Raw genomic sequence first — 18952 nt, 5'->3', positions numbered from 1 at the left:
GCTCCAGGAGGACCGTGGGTGATCCCTTAGGGTGATGTTGTAATTTTAGATGAGTTCACTGAGACTCAGAGGCCTTGAGTGACCCGCAACGCTGTCACCATTATTAACTGCATGTGAGTGTTTGTGGCGGCATCACAGCCCATGTATGTGGTAGGAGGTTGGACTGGATCTCAGCACCAACTTACTAGCTGGTGACCTTGGACAACACTTCACTTCGGCTCCTCGCTCTTTAATCATCTAAGAATGAAAAATGGTGGGACTGTCTCATAGGGTTGCTAGGCAGATCATTTTTTTAAAGTGCTCTGTAAAGCGCTATGCAAATAACCTTTATTACTTTGTAAAAGTCACTGCCTCTTTCCTAACCCGTTTTCATTAATTGAGGTATAATTTGCTTACAGTGAGTGCACAGGTCTTGAGTGTACAGCTCAATCAGTGTTGACAAATGCAGGCCACCATGTAATCCACTCTGCCAGACGCTCTGCTTTTATCACCGTGGAAGTCCCCCACCCCTGCATCCTCTGTTCTGGTTTATAGTGGCTTATATTGCCTATCTAACAATTTTTATATGTTAAGTTTAGTAGCCATTGGTATTAATAGCTAACTGAGAGCTTGTGGAGTAGTCACCTCCAAATCCTCAGCAGCTTTCGGCTGTCTCAGAGGGAAAGCCCAAGTCCTTCCACTTGTCTGCAAACCCACAGGTCGGCCGCTGTCATTTCTATCCTCGGCCCCTGTTCCCTTCCTCTCCCCTCCCCTAGCTAACTCTGCTCCAGGCAAACGGGCCACCTTGCTGCTCCTAGGAAAGATGAAGCCTCAGGCTCTGCTTTAACTGTCCCCACTGGGAGGAACACTTGTCCCTTGGAACCCTTTTGATTAATTTCTTTCTCCTTCAAGTCTTTCAAACACCACTGTCTCAGCAAAGCTTCCCCAGTCACCGTGTTTTAAATGCAGCCACTCCCCTTCGCCCTTCCCACTCCGTTCTTTTCCCTTCGTACTTCTTGTTTCCAACATGCTGTAACTGTACTTACTATGTTTGTCAGTCTCTCCCTGTAGAAGGTAACCATAAGGGCAGGGATTTTCTGTTTTATTACTGATTATATGAAATTCCTAACCTTGGACCTGGCCTCTCATAGGCTCTCCATCAGTAATTATGGACATGAATGAATGAATGCCAGGCATTGTGCTAAATACTTTTATGTTATCATTATCTCAGTTCATCCTCCCAACAACTCTATGAAGTAGGTACTGTTATTATTCCCCTTTTACAGATGAGGAAACTGAGTCTCAGAGAGGTTAAGTAACTTGCCCAAGGGGAGGACTCAAACCCAGGTTTTTCTGACTCCAAGGCCCATGTGTTTAACCACTTTGCTTTACTGCCTCCTTAAGAAAATACAAAAGGTACTTTTCTCTCTTTTTTCCCTCACTTTAAAATGCTTGTTCATAAAATAAGTGTTTTGAATGTTTTTGTAAAAAGCCTTGAAAAAGTAATTCAAAAGGAAAGCATATCGGATGTATACATTGTCAGTTACTAATGCGTGTGTCAGGTGAGTGTCAGGGCAAAGCAGCGGACACTGCTGATGAGAACGTGGGTTGAAATGGACAGTTCGTAGGGTCCCCAGGATGCATAAAACAGGCAGTTCCGGGCTGCTTCCCCTCTCCTTGCAAAGGAGTCGTAGGTGATTCCTTCCTGTTCTCCTACCCAGTGTTCTCCCCGTTTTGCACAGTGAAGTCACCTGAGCCTTTCTGCTCCATCCACAGAACAAGGATGATCGTTCATCCCCAGAGCAGGAAAGGGACTGTCGGAGCTTATTCCAACTCTAAAATTTACATTTTTGCTTTATTTTTGTTTTCTCCTTAAGGGTCAAGTGCCAACTCTGATCTCTTTAATAATTCTATTGATTTTTAAAAAATATTTCTTAACTTCATCTGAGTCTTTGAGAACTAGGAAGTTAGTATGTTTAGAAACATTTTCTATTCTGGCTACCTTGTGTGGACTAAAATACACGTCTGACGTTTACAAGGATGAGTTTGGGACATGGATTAACAATTTCAACTTGAATATTCTTGGCCTTTTATTTCCAGCTTCTTCTCAGGTGTCTCTTTTTCCTCCCCGCCTTTTAAATTATAAGGTATAGTATATTTACAGAAGAGTGTTAGTACCTATATTGGTGATGAATACAAATAGTTGTAAGTAATCACCGTTGTAACCATCACTGGGACAAGAGATGGAATCATGCTAGTACCTCACAAACTCCATATCCTTCCCAACTCTAGAGTAACCTCGATTGTGAAGAAAATGTTATAATCATGTCCTCACCTTTCTTTATAGTTTACCATCTGTATATGTAGCCCTAAGCCACATAATTTAGGCTTATAGAAAAATTCTCTAGGATAGACTCAGGAGTTGCTTCTATGATCTTACGTACATGTATGATTTCTTTTAATTTACATTAAGCTTCATTTGGACACATGAAATATAAGAAAAACATGTCTGAATATAGAAAATGTAGCATTTATTACTGTTGCTTAAAATCACAGGTGTAAATTTTAATGAGGGAAAATTGTTTTTTTGTTTTTTTTTTAAAGGATTTGTAATTGGTTTTTAGAGAGAGCAGAAGGAACAGGGACAGAAACATCAGTGTGAAAGTAAAACATTACCGGCTGCCTCCTATATATTCCCTACCCAGAATTGAGCCCACAACCCTGGCATGTGCCCTGACCGGGAATCGAACTGGCAACCCTTCAGTGCATGGGATGACGCCCAACCAACTGAGCCACATTGGCCAGGGTGGAATATTGGCTCCTTTCCTTGTTAAGTATTAAATGAATCTCCTCCAGTTGTCAGGAGTATTTTTACCTAAAGAGCAAAATAATACGTTGGCTTGAAAACTAGATAACTGCATCTTCTAAGGTTGCCTCGGAAGACTTCTGCCAAAATCCATCACCAATGGATAGATGTGTGATAAGGCAAGGATAGTAAAACGTTCATTGTGGAATCTAGGTAGTGGGTATATAGGTATTTGCTGTATAATTCTGTCAACTTTTCTGTTAGCTTGAAAGTTGCTATAACAACTTTGGGAGGGAATCATAGAACAAGAAAACATCTTTAAATTCTGCTCTGGGAGAATTTGATTTCTTGAAGTAGTCTATCTTTTTTTCTGTTCATAGTATTCATGATTTCTTTCTAAGACTTAAAAATTTAGCTGAGGATTTGGGTACCCTTTAATTTTTTTCTCCTTCACTTTCAGTTTTTCTTTAACATCAGCACCAATGAGCAGGAAGGCCTCTACAGTCTTTATTTGCATAAATGCACTGGACCTAAAATGCAGTCTAATGACAAGTTTTCATTCAGCCTTGATGTGAGTACCATATGGAAACTGTTCCACATGAGTTTTGTCAGCCGTGTAAAATGGAAGACATTTATCTATAATAATAAAAGCCTAGTATGCAAATCAACCAAACAGCAGAACGACCATCTGAATGACCTTCCGGACAACCACGCTATGTATGACACGCTGCACCAGGCCAGCCAAGGCGGGTGCGATGTGATTGGTCGGGGGGGGCCCCGCCATTGCCCCACGATCGCCCCGCAGAGTGAGGCCCAGGCCACCCTCTGTGGGGCGATCGATGGGAGGCTCCGCAATTGATCGCCCCAAAGAGGGAGGCCCAGGCTAACCAGCTGGTGGCACTGTGGCAGGTGGGCGGGACCTCCCTCTGCAGGGCAATCCATCTGGGGGCCCCGAGATCGACCGCCCCACAGAGGGAGGCCCAGGCCAGCCAAACAATCGCATCCCATGCTTGTCGCCCGCAGAGGGAGGCGACTGGTGGCAGGGGGTGGGGGGCCAGTGTGCAGCGCCGCACAGGTGGCAAGCAGTGGTGGGGGCGGGGCCAGCTGCCAGCAGCCAGGGGAAGGAAAGCCCCGATAGGCCCTGATTGCCGGCCAGGCCTAGGGACCCTACCTGAGCGGATTGCAAGAGGGCGCAGGCCGGGCTGAGGGACATCCCCTCTCCCCCACTCCCGTGTATGAATTTCGTGCACTAGGCCTCTAGTTTCTCTATAAGAATAGATCTTAAGACCACTTAAGCAAAGTAAAAGAAAAGTGTGGCCAGTGGGCAGGAACTTTAGCAGAGGATTCATAAACAAGGACTGTAAAGCAACTGGGTGTGTTTACATTTCAGCCAGTGCACTGAGAATGTGTGTGTCCTCTGCTGGTACTCCTAAGCTTAAGTGAAACAGCTAAGATTACAAAGTGCTGGATGTGAAAGGATCTGTTCCTGAAAAGTAAAAATAAGTTTCATGTTGGTTTCAGATTGAGATCACGGAGAAGAATCCTGACAGCTACCTCTCTGCAGGAGAAATCCCTCTCCCTAAGTTATACATTTCTATGGCCTTTTTCTTTTTCCTTTCTGGGACCATCTGGATTCACATCCTTCGAAAACGACGGTAAAATACTACTTCCTTAAGTCCTTCAGCTTCAAGTGGGTTGGTATTTGTACAATTTCTCCTTTGCTGGCTTCTGCACCTGGGCAGGATTGGCACCGGCCATTTTGTTCTCTTCAAAGGGCATCTTCCCTGAAATGTAGGACCCTGCAGGAGCTTTGCATGCCTTGGTGTTTGCTCACTTCCCATCATTTTTGCTTAAAAGGCAAATCCAGAGATTTCAATAATATACAAGCAAAATAAGATGTGTATAAGCTGAGCGTTTCCATAGCGAAGAGATCACAGTGCAGCACTCCAAGTGAACACACTGGTCCCAGTCGGGCTCTTTGTTCTTGAGAGCAGACGAGGCCGAGAGCACGAGTCACCACCTCGTACGGAAGCCTCAGCTCAGAGCTGGGCTGGGAGAGCTGCTGACCTTCTGATACTGACCTGGGGCTTGTCACTGGAGAAATCCTCTTCAAAGCCTATCTGCCTGGCTGTTGGCCTTTCTGCTGAAACCCCTGTGGCTTTAACTTCCTGTACTTGGCTCTTGAGGAGACCAGCTGCAAGCTGCATGTAGGTGGAGCTAATGTTAATTCTGTCTCTCTCCCCCAAAATTGAGAAGCAAAATATAATTTTCAGTTAAAGGATACAATTTTGTTATAGGGTAAGGCCCATAAACTAAGTAAATGATGGTGTGTGAATATGGTATTGCAGTATGGGTTAAGTTGAATTTATATGATAATCAAGGACCCCAAATACCTCTTTCCCTGGAGCGTTGGGGCAGACATTGATGCCTCTGACATCTCTTGTGGCCTGTGTGCTGAACATGCTCAGCTGGGAGCAGCTGTAACACCCTGCCCACCACCGGATGGAACGAGCTTTTTGTTTACCTGGGAAGGACCCCACCTAGTCACTTGGACTAGACGGTCAGCAGCCGTGAATAAGACAAAAAGAATCCTATGAAGTTAGGCCATAGGAGGGTTTGGTTTTGTTTAAAGAAAGTTTTGCCTTTGCTTTATTTTTTTAAATATATATTTTATTGATTTTTACAGAGAGGAAGGGAGAGGGATAGACAGAAACATCGATCAGCTAGCTGCCTCCTGCACACTCCCCACTGGGGATGTGCCCGCAACCAAGGTACATGCCCCCGACTGGAATCGAACCTGGGACCCTTGAGTCCGCAGGCCGACGCTCTATCCGCTGAGCCAAACCGGTTAGGGCTGCCTTTGCTTTAATTAGAAAAGTGAGAACTAGGAGCGAGAGCTGGTTTCCAGTGTGAACACGGTTCCCGCCTGTGTGCCTGCTTCGCGCTTCGTCCTTTCTCCTCAGCTGTGAAACGGGGCAGTGAGTCTTGCGCTGGCTTCCTCTGAGAGCTGAGCTCTTGAGATTTATGTGCAGGAGGGGTTTGTACATCAGGATGCTCTGCAGCTGTGAGGCACATGTGAGGTGCTTCAGTTCCCTTTACTTAGTGATATAACAGTCATGGGCACTGGTTCACTTAAATAATAAAAACTGGCAGCAGTTTTAAATGTGTGGTAAATGAGGCTGACCTAGTTTGTACATGTTTTAAGCTTCTTATTGAGGTATAGTATACATACAAAATGTATGATTTCCGCCCCCCACCCCATCCTCTTGTTTCCCTGGGAGTCTTACAGCGAGTCGGGTCATGTGAAGTTGGAAATTCAAGTCATGGAAAGGATGTGACTCCGTGGCTGCCGCTGCCTTTCAGAGGCTTGCAGCCCCTCCCACTGGAAGGAGTTGAGAGATCTCTGCCTGGGTTTATTGAGGCCTTGACAGGGGAAGCGAGAGCCATGGCCAGTCAGCTACAGAGCTGGGACTGGAACCCAGATGTCCTGCTGTGTATACGTGGCTCCTCTCAGCTCTGTGCTGTCTGCCTTGGGCCCAGAGCCCCGGGGCAGTGGAGGGAAGCTGGTCTTCTGAGTCAGGCACCTGGTGGTGGTTATTTTAGCTAATGTTCTAATGTTCCCACAGCTTCTTGAGGTAGGCAGGTGTAGCCCCATTTTTAGAAGAGGTTACTGAGGTTTAGAGAGATGAAGGTCATTGGAATAGAACCAGTATTGGAGCCAGTTCTGAGTGGCTTTGGAGCCTGTGTTCTTTCTATCACATCACGGCCCCAGGCAGGAGGCAGGGAGGTTTTAACTAGGACTGCTAGCTAGTCGAGGTTGCTGGGGAGTGGGGGGGGGGGGGGGGGGGGGGGGTGACAGTGGGCAGTTTTGCCCTGTGGTAAATCTAATTGCTATTCACAGTGACAGACTACTCTGGCCTTGACTTCCTTTTTGACTTTTGGGCACTGGGACAGGAAATTACCGGAGAGGAAATCATTCTGGAAACAGCATGTGTCGGTTCAGGGCGCGCCCTCCTTATCATCCTTGCAAGGCCCTCTCCTTCGTTTCCCTTCATTTCCTATCCCTTCTCTCATTCCTTCCCAACCACTCAAATGTGTTTATTATGTGTTTTCTGATATTCGTGCACTTTTATAATTTAGTAATGTTTATTCATGTTGCATGTATTTTTTTTTAATTTTTTTTATATTTTATTGATTTTTTACAGAGAGGAAGGGAGAGGGATAGGGAGTTAGAAACATCGATGAGAGAGAAACATCGATCAGCTGCCTCCTGCACACCCCGACTGGGGATGTGCCTGAAACCAAGGTACATGCCCTTGACCAGAATCGAACCTGGGACCCTTCAGTCCGCAGGCCGATGCTCTATCCACTGAGCCAAACCGGTTAGGGCAATGTTGCATGTATTTTTAATTTATGTAAACTATACTATCTATGGATATTATTATTAGCATTTTTCACATGGTGATATCTGTTCTGTTGATTTTTTTTGTCTGATGTCCCACTGTCTACATTGTACTGCTGTGGCTTTGCCGAATGTCTTGATACCCGAGTTGAAGTTTCCCGTGGCTCTTACTGAAGTCTGTGTTCTTTAATAGAGTTTTAACTTTTTCTCCAGAATGGTCTTGTGTGTCCTATTGGTTAAGTCCTGGGGGAGGTGGGAAAGGGTAGTGGAATGGAGTGCTCAGCAGCCCAAAGGTGGACAGGCAGCTGAGTGAGCCTGGGGGTGGGGTGGAGGTGGGTGCTTTACCCCACTGGCCTGGGGTGTTTGGCAGGTTCCAGCCTTGAAGGGGAGCGAAGAGGGCACAGCCCTCCTTGTCACCTGGCGCTGAACCGCCTCCCCGGGGCTGCACATTTCCCCGAGAGCTGTAGCTCCTCCCCTCTGTTCACTGGGGTTTCAGTGTCCGCAGATCCATCCAGGCCACTTCCTGTGGCCTTTCCCGTTGGTTTCTGGGGAGAAAGCCTGTTCTGATTTCTGTCTCACGGTCTTAGACTCTTCAGGCTTCCGTGCATGACTCAGTTCCATTTGCAATGTGGGCTTCCGTGGTAGAGGTGCCTCTAGGGCTCCTTCAAGGCCTGTTCTGGCCGAAACCGGTTTGGCTCAGTGGATAGAGCGTCGGCCTGTGGACTGAAGGGTCCCAGGTTCGATTCCGGTCAAGGGCATGTACCTGGGTTGCGGGCACATCCCCAGTAGGGGGTGTGCAGGAGGCAGCTGATCGATGTTTCTCTCTCATCGATGTTTCTAACTCTCTATCTCTCTCTCTTCCTCTCTGTAAAAAATCAATAAAATATATTTAAAAAAAAAAAAAAAAAAAGGCCTGTTCTGCAACAGAAAGGACTTTTTAAAAAGGCTTCATGTTTGGGGTTTGCTTAGATTACATTTACTGCCTTCTTATAAAAACGTCTGATGCCCGAGGCTTCAAGCTGTCGTGTGGGAGAATGGAATATTTCTTTCATTCTTTTCTCTCTGTTTTTATAGGAACGATGTATTTAAAATTCACTGGTTGATGGCGGCCCTCCCTTTCACCAAGTCTCTTTCTTTGGTCTTCCATGCAGTATGTATTGGTATTTTGGGGTCATTTATGAAATGATGTTCAATGCTGTATGATCAGGAAAATCAGTTAGGGGAAGGGGATAGATCCGTGGGAAACCAAAGGTGAAAGAACGCCTTTCTCAGGAAGCCTCTGACGGGAGGGGGTGGCTGGTCACGGGCGTAAATAATCAGAGCCTCAGAGTACCAGACGGAGACACCGTCTGATAGCAGCGCAGGCCGGAGTTTCCCTCGGACACAGGCTTGTCTTCATTTCTTTGTTTGGGTGGGTGGGTGGGTTGGGTCATTTCTTGAGATGAGGCTGCCACCTGCTGAAGTGTCTACGGCTCCCTCTTCCAGACCTTCCCCGTGTTCCCATTGGATTGCAAGTCCAGTGTTGGCGCTCTTATTCGAGAGAAAATCGATGCTCTACACACAGAGGCATAAAATTGAACTGAGCTTTGACTATTTCACCCCGATGCTGATTGCCATGAGCCTGCCCCTGAGAGTAAGGTCACAGCTCCCAGTTTGTAGGCCTATGAGGCTCCCGCAGGTGACAGTCTCCACATGTGCGCTACTTACTGCTGCACTTAGAACGCCGTCAGGGGAAAAGTAGCAATGGCCACTTAGTCTGAAGAAAGGACAGGTATCTGGGTAATTTTTTATTTGGATCTGAGCTGATTTTTTTTTTTTTTTTTTTACCATGTAGATAATGAGTGATGGGATCCTTGAGTGACTGTAATATCCAGGTAGCCGTGTATGATAGGATGAAAGATGTGTAAGAAACGTGTGTCCCCTTTGTGAGTTCTGCCAGGAGCATTTCAGTGCACTTCTGAAACGTGCCCCTTTAATTAAAATGAGATGCTGGCTTCAGGTAGCTCTAAATTCACAGATTTTCTCCCCCCAAAGAAAACAGTTTTCTAAGCTGGGTGATTCCATGTAGGTTTTTACTGAGTGACTGGGTGGTGAGAGGTAAAGTTCTCGGGTGGGACACTGAGAAGACCTGTGGCATCTGGACCGTGGAGATTGGAAAGAGATGAGGCAGCCATCTGCCCGGGGAATCACCTGCCTCAAGAGAGGGACCCAGGCTGCGCGTTAGTGACACTGAAACGTGTCAGTTTCTCAAGCTGGTTGACATTGTTCGCGCACTCATGTGCTTTATTGTGAATTGACAAGTGAGTCACTGGTCACCTTATCATGAGGTCTCTGTGGATTTCTGTTTGACTTCACTGGGCGGGGGCCGGCCATTGCCCTTTCTGAAATGCCGTTCGCTTGCAGATCGACTACCACTACATCTCCTCCCAGGGCTTCCCCATGGAAGGCTGGGCTGTCGTGTACTACATCACTCACCTGTAAGTATGCGGGGTGACTCGTGACGTACTCATACCAGGATGTGACATATCAGGTGTTGGGGAAGCCATGTCAGGAAGAGACCTGCCCCAGGTTGACTGGCCCACCTGTGCAGCCTGACTGGGTTCCTGCCATGCCAAAGGTGTGTGGTGGACGGGTAGCTGTCCACACTTGAGAACTCGGGGCTGTTGCGTGCCCCTGGGAGGGGGCTGCCTCCTTGTGGGGACTGGCTGCTCAGGTGATGGGCTGCATAGCTAACTATTTGTGTGGGAAGACTTGCTCACTTAAGACGAACTTCCTGGATTTGGCCACCTGTCTTTTGCAAGAAGCACGTGAAATCATAGCATGAGCTGTGGAATCTAACTTGCAGGTGGGACTCCAAAGAGACCCATTTGTGTCTGTGACATTTTTCTTTTTTAGTTTGAAAGGGGCCCTGCTGTTCATCACCATCGCGCTCATTGGCACTGGCTGGGCTTTCATCAAGCACATCCTTTCTGATAAAGACAAAAAGATCTTCATGATTGTCATCCCACTCCAGGTGAGGGACGCTCCTCCGCTGTGCTGCTCTGTCCCCCACTGAGCCGCTCCAGGCCTGTCTGGGAGCGGGGGTGGCCCACACAGAAACGCCAGCTTCTCCATGGGGAGTTCTGTTTCTGAATGTGGACAGGCCTAGGCCTCAGGCCACGGCACTGAGATGTTTGACCGTCAGTCATCTTTAACCGGCACATGGACACCTGTCCTTCAGTAGAGGGCTGCTGAAAAGTTAGGGGACCTGCTGGCTTCTCTTCCTCACCCGTGTGTCCTGTAAGCAAATGGGCCTCTTAGCAGAGGAGCTCAGTACATAGCGGTTTTGTTAAATTATTTTAAAATTCTGCATTCAGAATTTTAAAATAATTTAACAAAATCGCTATGTGAGTTCCCACAAGGTAGATGTTGGCACACATTTCTTAGAGGCTCCCTGTGCTTGGGGCCTCACCAGTGAGCCCGCAGGAGAGGAGCCTTGGAGCAGAGCCGGGCTGAAACAGCGGTCCTAGCAGCGATGCACAGCCACTCTGCTCGGCCGAAGTGCGCCTGCTCGATCAAGTTGTTCTCGTCACCTGGGCTCATCTTGGAGCACGCTGTCGATGTGGCAGGTGAGGGAAGGAAGAGGCCAGCCCGCTCAGCTCCGGCAACAAAGCCACTTCGCGTCAATAATAAGGGATACACGTTACCGCCAAACCAATGGTACACACCAGTTACTGAAGGGTTCCAAGGGAAGACTGGTCATCCAGACTCTGATGACCCGGGAGGCTTTATGTGTGGATGGGCCTTGCCTCGATGCTTAAGGAAAGAAAGATGACAAAGATGACAGAGGCCCAGGGGGAGTGGCAGCAGTATGAGGTGCTGTCCAGTGGACAGAGGTGCTGAGCTACCCAGGTCTTGGCTGATGAGCCGCCAGGGTCTAGAGCTCGTGAGTGACGAGCCCGGGCCTCTGCCCACTCTGCCACACCGCTCCCTGAGCCCCTTTTCCTCTTGTGGCCGCTCCCTCCCCTTCAGTGTGAACTTCCTCCCGGCCTAACTGTGCGGTGACAGGGCTCAGTCCTCCCCACTGCCCCCCATTTGTTCGTCCGGAGGAGCAGCGCACAGGGTTATGTGGCAGGTCACTCGAAGAAATGGCATTTAACAAGTAACTGTAAATTTCAACATGGAGACTAGCCTAGGAAGGCCTTGAACAGCAGCCTGAAAAGTTAAAACTGCTTCTTTCTGGCCATGGGAGCCACTGTACATTTCTGTGTAAGAAGTGAGTGCTGCACAGAATGGCGTTTCAAGAGCGTTATTGCCCGTTGCTGCACACGGCACCTCGGGGACTGGAAGCCGAGGACACGTGCAGTTAGGAGTTCAGGCTGTGGAAGCCTGTTCTCCACTCTGTCTTCGCAGACGGAGCCTCAGAGACAGGTGCGAGGATCGACTGGGCTTCGGGAGGAGCCCGACGCTGCGTGTCAGTGGGAGACTGGCATTTCAGAATCACTTTTGCGTTAGTATCCAGTGGTGTATGCTTCCGTGGTGATTGAGCTGCGTAAGTCCTCGACAGAGAGAGAAACTGCACTTGGGAGACTTCCCAATATAGCGCAGCGGATTTTGCCTTTTTGTTGAAGTGGAACATGACGGTTGCGAACAGCACGGTCAGGCCGAGGATTGGGAGCACGGCCTCGTGGGAGGTGGGGGTGGGATTAGACGCTGCTTCCACACCTAGCAGTGGTCTTTGAAAGAACATCTCCTAGGCTGTCCCCCGTGTGCCGAGTAGCACCGCAGGTTTCCAGGTGTTGCCGGCTCAGTTTAGGCAGCTTCAGGACTTCTCAGAGCACGCAGAGAGCTTAACAACAGACTGAACACACGAGACAGCCCTGACTGGGGATGGAGGTAGAGCACGGGCGCAGCTGGACCTCCGTGGGAAGCACAGCTGGTCCCGTGAACAGAGGACCTGGACTGGAGTTACTCCTGGGAGGGCGATGTGGCTCCTCAGCCACTCTTGCCGCTCTGGTCTCTGATGACATCATCTGGCACTTAGCAGAGGTACTGTCACTGAGGAGCCTGGGCATGTGGCTGAACAGGAAGTGAAGTGCAGCGCCTGGTGACTGCGAGGCCTAGGGTGCTTGAAAAACCATGCGGCCTGGGTAGCCGCTGCTGTACAACAGCCCCCATTCAGTCTCCGTTCTCTGTGGCTCGGGAGTCGGGAGAGGCTTAGCTGGGTAGGTCTGACTTGCTGTCCCAGCAGTTACAGCAGACAGAGGCCAGGGCTGGGCCCCCTGGAAGTCTCCACTTGCCTCCTGGGCTGGAGAGACTTGATCACATGGGGTGGGGGCTCCTGGGCTCTTTCTCTCTCTCTGCCTGGTCTCTTCAACATGGCAGCTCCAGGCAGGCGGACTTATTACAGGAAGGCCCTGGGCTGCACAGGTGTCTCTCTAGAGAGCCAGGCAGAAGCTGTGCCCTTTGACCTACCTGGGACATCACCTGGCGTCACTCCACCTTCCTCAGTTGGCCAGAGCAGTCACAAGCTCAGGAGCGAGCAGAGACAGCGTCTTGGTGGGAGAGAGCACGTGGGAGTGCTGCTGTGGCCATAGGTTGGGGGCCTCCTGGCCCCAATGTCCCCCTCCCCCCCTTGTTGAGGCTGCTGTTGTGAGAATCTACCTGTGTTCTGGGGCCTCACTGACTTCTCTGCCCTGTAGGTCCTGGCAAACGTGGCCTACATCATCATAGAATCCACCGAGGAGGGGACCACGGAGTATGCCTTGTGGAAGGATTCTCTGTTTCTGGTGGACCTGCTGTGCTGTGGGGCTATCCTCTTCCCAGTTGTGTGGTGAGTACCCACAGGGAGGGAGGCTGTGTGCACCCCATGAGGCTTGTCTGTCAAACCCGGCAGCTGGGCCAGCCGTTCCCAAACTGGGAATCACGCGGGACATCTGTGTAAAATACACAGCTTTCTGGGTCCCAGACCATCTGAATCATCTCAGGACCCTGGCTGTTGTGTCCTGTCAGGTTCCCCAGGGGATCCTGATGGAGCTAGTCTGGCAGCCTGGCTGGTTTGTAGCGCAGGCTGGCAATAGAGAGTCTGGAAAGGAGAGCTTAGCAGCAATGTAAATAGCATGGATTTGGAAGGAAAGGAGTTGAAGAAAGCCCATAAATAAGCTCTTCTTGCCAAGGTAGATGGGAAAAAAGGAAGTACATTGACATAAAACTAGTGCTAGTGCCCAGCCCAGGTGGCTTAGTGGTTAAGGATTGACTCGTAAACCAGGAGCAGCAGGTTCCAGGGGCACATGCCTGCATGCCCCCTACTGGGTATCAAGCCAGTTGCGGACTCCATCCCGGTAGGGGGCGTGCAAGAGGCAGCGATCAATGATTCTCTCTCACCATTGATGTTTCTACCCCCTCTCCCTTCCTCTCTGAATCAATAAAAACATTTTTTAAAAAAAACCTAGTGCTCGTTCTGAGCATGTAAACATTTTGGACATCCTCCAGAACGGTGGCTTTCCTCCTGGAAATGGCAGGCGTTGGATGCAGAGCTTGTAAAGAAGTGTCAGGCCAAGTCAGCGCTTGATGAGAAAATGTCCTCATTAAGCCTCATGCAAACTGAAGGCAGTTCTTGGTCCACTGGGAAGCAAGTAGAGGGAAAAGGCTAGCAGAAATAACGATCCAGTTCCGTGCTCCTTGAAAGCAATGAATTATTTTGGAATAAACTTTAAAAACAGTAGATTTCCTGCTTCCTATTAGAGGTGAGGTGTTCCACACTGCAATGCCCCATGCACTTAAGTTAATATTTTTTAGGATCCTGGGTTTATAGGTCATTTACTTATTCTGATTATTTAGGACATGGTGTCAGTGGAGTGTAGTCCTCATTCCAGGCAATTAGATTCACTCTTAATTGGCTCAGGAGCAAGCACAGAGACGACATCTTGGTGGGAGAGAGCACGTGGGAGTACTCAACCCTCATTCCGTATATCACGCGTGTCCAGTAATAATTCAGCAGAGAAGAGAATTCGAATGAGCTATTTTATCTCTGCAGCCTCCTCACATCCTGCCCAGGAATAAGTTAACTCAGGTGTCTGTGACAAGATGGCCAGCATTGTCTTCAGGCAGGAAGTGTCCTGGGAGCATTTGAGATCATGTCCCCCCGTGTATATCATCAGTTAAACACAAACATTTCAAAAGAAGGAAAGAGCAGCCTGTTGCTCAGGAACAGAGTAAGACTACTCACACCTGCCACTCAGCAAAGTAGAAGGGTCAGGGGCGCACGGGGAGACCCAGACACGCTGTAGAGGCACAAAGGACCACTGCCTGCCACTTGCTCCTTACAGCACTCACAAGCAGATGCCGCAGGCAAGCTTCTGTCAGGTAAATATTCTGAAAAGCTGTACAAGAGAAAAGTCAAGTACCAGAGAGGAGATTTAAGAAGCAGCCACATTTGGACATGAAGTGCACAGTGTTTGGAAAGGTTATGGATGGTCTGGAGGCTCTAGATCAAGCATGTCAAACTCAAAGGCTAACATGGGCCAAATAAGCTAGGTTTAAGGTTATGTGGGCCGCAAAAAGACCAAAGCTTCAATTTTCATAGAAACGTAGGTTTATTTCGATAGAGACATGCTAAATACAAAGGGCTGAAATAAATGAGTAATTGTTAACATAAAATAATAGAACATTTTAATAAAAATTAATACTTTTTCTTGAACATTAACTTACCAGACACTGAATAACTGCACTAATTAATAAGCAAAACACAAGTAAACCTATTTTTCTTTTTCTCCGAAAGCGAAATATTTCCTGTTGTGCACAGCAAACAAGTCAGTACAAGACTAATGACGTGGCAATGGGCTAAAATATTCGCTGCTAGTATTAGTGGAGAGAAATGGTGCGCCTGCGCGTAAGGCACATAAGGGAAATGAATGCAACACGATATTGTGAAAATTAAGTTACAAAATTTTTATTAAAACATTTCTTGCATACCATACGTTGGCTGGGCCGCAAAAATATTCCTTGTGAGCCCAGAGTTTGACATACTTGCTCTAGATCAATTGAAGACATTACCAATAAATGAGATGTATTGATCTCTTAATGCCTCATTATGCCTCGTTTAAATAAACGAGGCATGTGGCCTGCTGGCCACAAGTTTGACATGCTTGATGTACACATTAAGGATTCGTGCCAACCCATTTGCTCAGTAGCTGTAACAGACATAGACAGCTACTTGGCAAACTATTTGAGGAACACACCTGTCGTGGTTTACTCACTTTTAATTATGTCAGAGGTTGCATCATCCTGCTTGATCATAACTAAGATCTCCTGAGCTGGTGGTTCCACTGGGAACCAAGTGGTTCTTACTCCCATTCTTACACCATATCCTTTACCATAATTAATGTCTAATGTATTTGTTCAAGTTTAATTTTTGTTACATAAAAACATTCATTTTTAAATGCTGAGTCTCAAATCAGTCATTTTTGAGCATCCTAGTTATAAATTCCTACTATATCTAAAAAACACACAAAACATTCCAATCCAGCAGTATTGGTTTGGTGTCACCTTTGTGCTACTTACTTTCAGGTGTTGCTCCATTCAGTTCTAACAAGTGGGCAGACCACGGGGGTTTTAGGAGAAGTAATTCATTCACAGTCAAGTAGAGAGTGGTGGACTCCAGCCGGGTCTGACCGTCTTCCCCCTGGCCCATAGCTGCCTGTGTTGTGCTCATCCTTAAGACGGTCTTTCCCTGGGTGAACTCTACCTAGAACTCTGATCTGCAGTTTCTTTAATCATATTAATGTTCTCCTGCCAAAACTGTAATGACGGTCATTAGTTACCAGCACATCCCAGCCGGAAAAGAGACTCCCTGGAGGCCTGCATTTTTCAGCCAAGTTACAAATCTCTAGTCAGTGAAAGACTGAGTTTGTATGAAGCCATGTGCACAGCTCCTAGACCTAGACTTTCAAACCCATTCTCTCCAGGGAGCAGATGAGATCCATGATGCTCCATTTTCTTAGTGGGGGATAGGGGATGGGGGGTAGTCGTAGGAATGACATTAGAGAGATCAGGAATGTTTGTCTCATGCCCAGGCCTCTGCCAGACAGTTTTTGGTCAGCAGGGCATCTGTACCTTAGGCTTATGCACCATTCATGCTGAAGTGGTGATGATCGAGGATCACGTGGTTAGGGAGAGTCTAAAATCGTCCAGTTTAACCCTTTGAATTTATAATCGAGGATTTCAAGGCTTTAAGTTACTGGCCCTGGAAGTAGAGAGGAGTGCAGATTTGTTAGCTAACCTTTTGTTCCCCAAATGTTTGTTTTTAGGTCCATCAGGCATTTACAAGAAGCATCGGCAACAGATGGAAAAGGCAAGTTCCCTGGAGCTCTCTTCCGGCTGCTCAGCCTTCCCCAAAGCCATGGGCCTGGGCACTGCTGGGAGGTGGAGGAGGAAGGGTGTGTTTCTGGGCTGTCTCCCCAGGAGCAGAATGGAGGCGCCCGCTTGGGGAGCTTGGGGGCTTTGTAAGAGCCACGGAAGGATGTTTGGTGAAGGTGACACAGATGGCGCACAATGCAGAGCCCTTCTGTGTGAGGAGGCTTGGGGGTGACCGCTGCTTGTTATAAGCTGGTTCATGTCATTTCCGCTCATGAGCGTGATTTCCACCTTCTCAAAACTGAGTCAGAAAGAGGAATCTTGTCTTGGAAGGAGCAGGCAGCCCTTCACTGTGAGAGCGGTGGTTTATGGATGGGATGGCTCTGTGTAGAGCATCCATCCCTGCTGGTTTAACACGCTTCCAAAGTGGACGTGTTGGTATTAATGTAAAGTGAGCCTGCTGCCGGAAAGAGCCTTGAAACTCTGCTTTTTAAATGGTTGTGCCATTAAGGACCTTTTGCATCTCCTTGATTTTCCAACCACGCCTGCTACGTCAGAGAAGCCACAGAGAAAATGTCTTGTGTGTTCCTGGGCTTATTGGAATAATGTCCACGACTGCAGGCCGTCCGGTGTTGGGGGTGGGGGTTGGGAGCACTGCTCTCAGAGGTGGGAGCCGCCTCTGGGTCCATGAGATCACCACTCAGCGCTGATAGTGATGTTCTTTTTTTTTAAATTTTATATTTGTTGCCAAGTAGTTTGTTTGGTTTTGTTTTTTTTTTAGGATCTTATACCTTTTCTTTCCTAGTTTTTTTTTAAAATATATTTTTATTGATTTCAGAGAGGGATAGACAGATAGAAGCATCAATGATGAGAGAGAATCATTGATCGGCTGCCTTCTGCACACCCCCTACTGGGGATCGAGCCCACAGCCCAGGCATGTGCCCTTGGCTGGAATTGAACCTGGGACCCTTCAGTCCGCAGGCCAACGCTCTATCCACTGAGCCAAACCGGCTAGGGCTGATAGTGATGTTCTTTAAGGCAGATTATTCATTTGTTAAGTGTAAGTTTTGTTGCTGATCTGTTTTCTGATTATAAAAGTAATGTGGATTTCGTTTAGGAAATGTGGAAAACAGATAGTAGGTACCAATCTTATTTCACATTTGCTATTCAGTTAATGTCAGGTCATTGCTTAAAAGTGAATTAAACTTGATTAAGGCTTCACACCAGTGTTGGGCAAGATCCTGGGGTTCTTAGGGCACAGCATTCGGGAGTATTCCTGATTTGGCCGAAATAGCTTCTGTTGCGATTCCTGCTCTCTGGCCCGTTACAGCTCTTGCTCAGCGCAGCCTGCTGTGTGAGGTTCCTGCCTAGACTGGGAGCCCTGGGCAGTGCTCAGAGCCCCTCTCCCAAGGCCTACCCCACAAGTCTTCTGCTTATATCGTGCTGCGGAGCTTTCCTCCAAGCCATGGAACTCCCAGAGCCATCCTGCCTTCTGGGAAGGGGGTAGAGGAAAATTGCAAAAAATAAAAAATAAATTAGAATTTAAGTAAAGCACCTTACAAACAGAAAACAGAAAAATCCAAAGCAGAAAATGAGAACCCACCTTCTGGGTATAATTATAGTTTGGAGCTATTCTTGTTTTTTGTTTTTTCTTCTTCAATGCACATTATAAGTTGCTTTTATCATTTTTGTAACTTAATGAATAGGTCTTTCTCTTAATTTATTATATTGACATGAGACATTTTATTTGTCATTTCTATACACTTCAATATTTTGGACTTGTTTTTTGACTGGCTGTTCAGCTGAAAATGTTTGAGAATCCCAAGGGCAATGTTTTTTGGTTGATAAATTTAATCTGTGCTTTTTTCTTGGCTTCACCCTCCCCCCCCTTCATTCTTCCTCACCTCCATCATTCTGGCCCCTGTCTCTGCCTTCCCCACCTTGCTTTTAGAAGGCGTGGGGGTAACTGTCTCTGTGGCCGTTCGTTCCATGAGAGGTTGGTCATTGGCTGAAGACTTACTAAGCTCTAGCGGGGTAGATAGCACAGCAGGTGAAGCCCAGGATGGGTCTTACTTGTCCCCCAGCAGCTGTAGTAAAGAGAAAGGAACGCTTTTGTCCTCACCTGGGGCACATGAGGCAGTTCCTCGTTTGTCCCACCAGGTGACAGCAGAGAGCGAATATGAAAACAGGAAGTCACGCAAGCACACCAGGACTCATTCACCATTCTCAGGATGACATACTGTTAAAGCACCCATTCCTCATCAGCAAATACCGTGAGCCCTTTGAAAGGGGACAGAATAGATTAGAATAGGGATGTCTTCAGAGTTGATTTAGGCCATGGGATGCATTTAAGCTAATCCGCAAATGCATATTTCAGTCCGTACTTTGAAAAATGCTTATGCTTGTGACACTTCCAGAGTCAGGGCGGCCTG

The 18952-nt window shown here is 47.6% G+C and overlaps 1 protein-coding gene across 3 annotated transcripts in view; it reads left to right on the top strand.

Annotated features, from left to right (window-relative positions):
• The window catches only part of GPR107 (G protein-coupled receptor 107), a 56401-nt gene that overhangs the window by 16767 nt on the left and 20682 nt on the right, over nucleotides 1-18952 (top strand). For 2 of the 3 annotated variants that reach the window (XM_070430446.1, XM_070430445.1), the window contains exons 8-14: nucleotides 3246-3356; nucleotides 4307-4440; nucleotides 8262-8337; nucleotides 9591-9664; nucleotides 10083-10200; nucleotides 12869-12999; nucleotides 16475-16518. In XM_070430446.1, the coding sequence (XP_070286547.1) occupies nucleotides 3246-3356; nucleotides 4307-4440; nucleotides 8262-8337; nucleotides 9591-9664; nucleotides 10083-10200; nucleotides 12869-12999; nucleotides 16475-16518 (688 nt within the window). Of the gene's footprint in view, nucleotides 1-1289; nucleotides 1396-3245; nucleotides 3357-4306; nucleotides 4441-8261; nucleotides 8338-9590; nucleotides 9665-10082; nucleotides 10201-12868; nucleotides 13000-16474; nucleotides 16519-18952 lie in introns of those variants that run through there. The other variant, XM_070430447.1, reaches the window with a different exon arrangement.

The sequence above is a fragment of the Myotis yumanensis genome, unplaced genomic scaffold (genome assembly GCF_028538775.1).
Source record: "Myotis yumanensis isolate MYYU_CA2020_CCGP unplaced genomic scaffold, mMyoYum1.0.hap1 SCAF_12, whole genome shotgun sequence".
NCBI lineage: Eukaryota > Metazoa > Chordata > Mammalia > Chiroptera > Vespertilionidae > Myotis > Myotis yumanensis.
The sequence above is the reverse complement of the archived record's forward strand: the minus strand, read 5'-3'. Positions and strand labels throughout refer to the sequence as shown.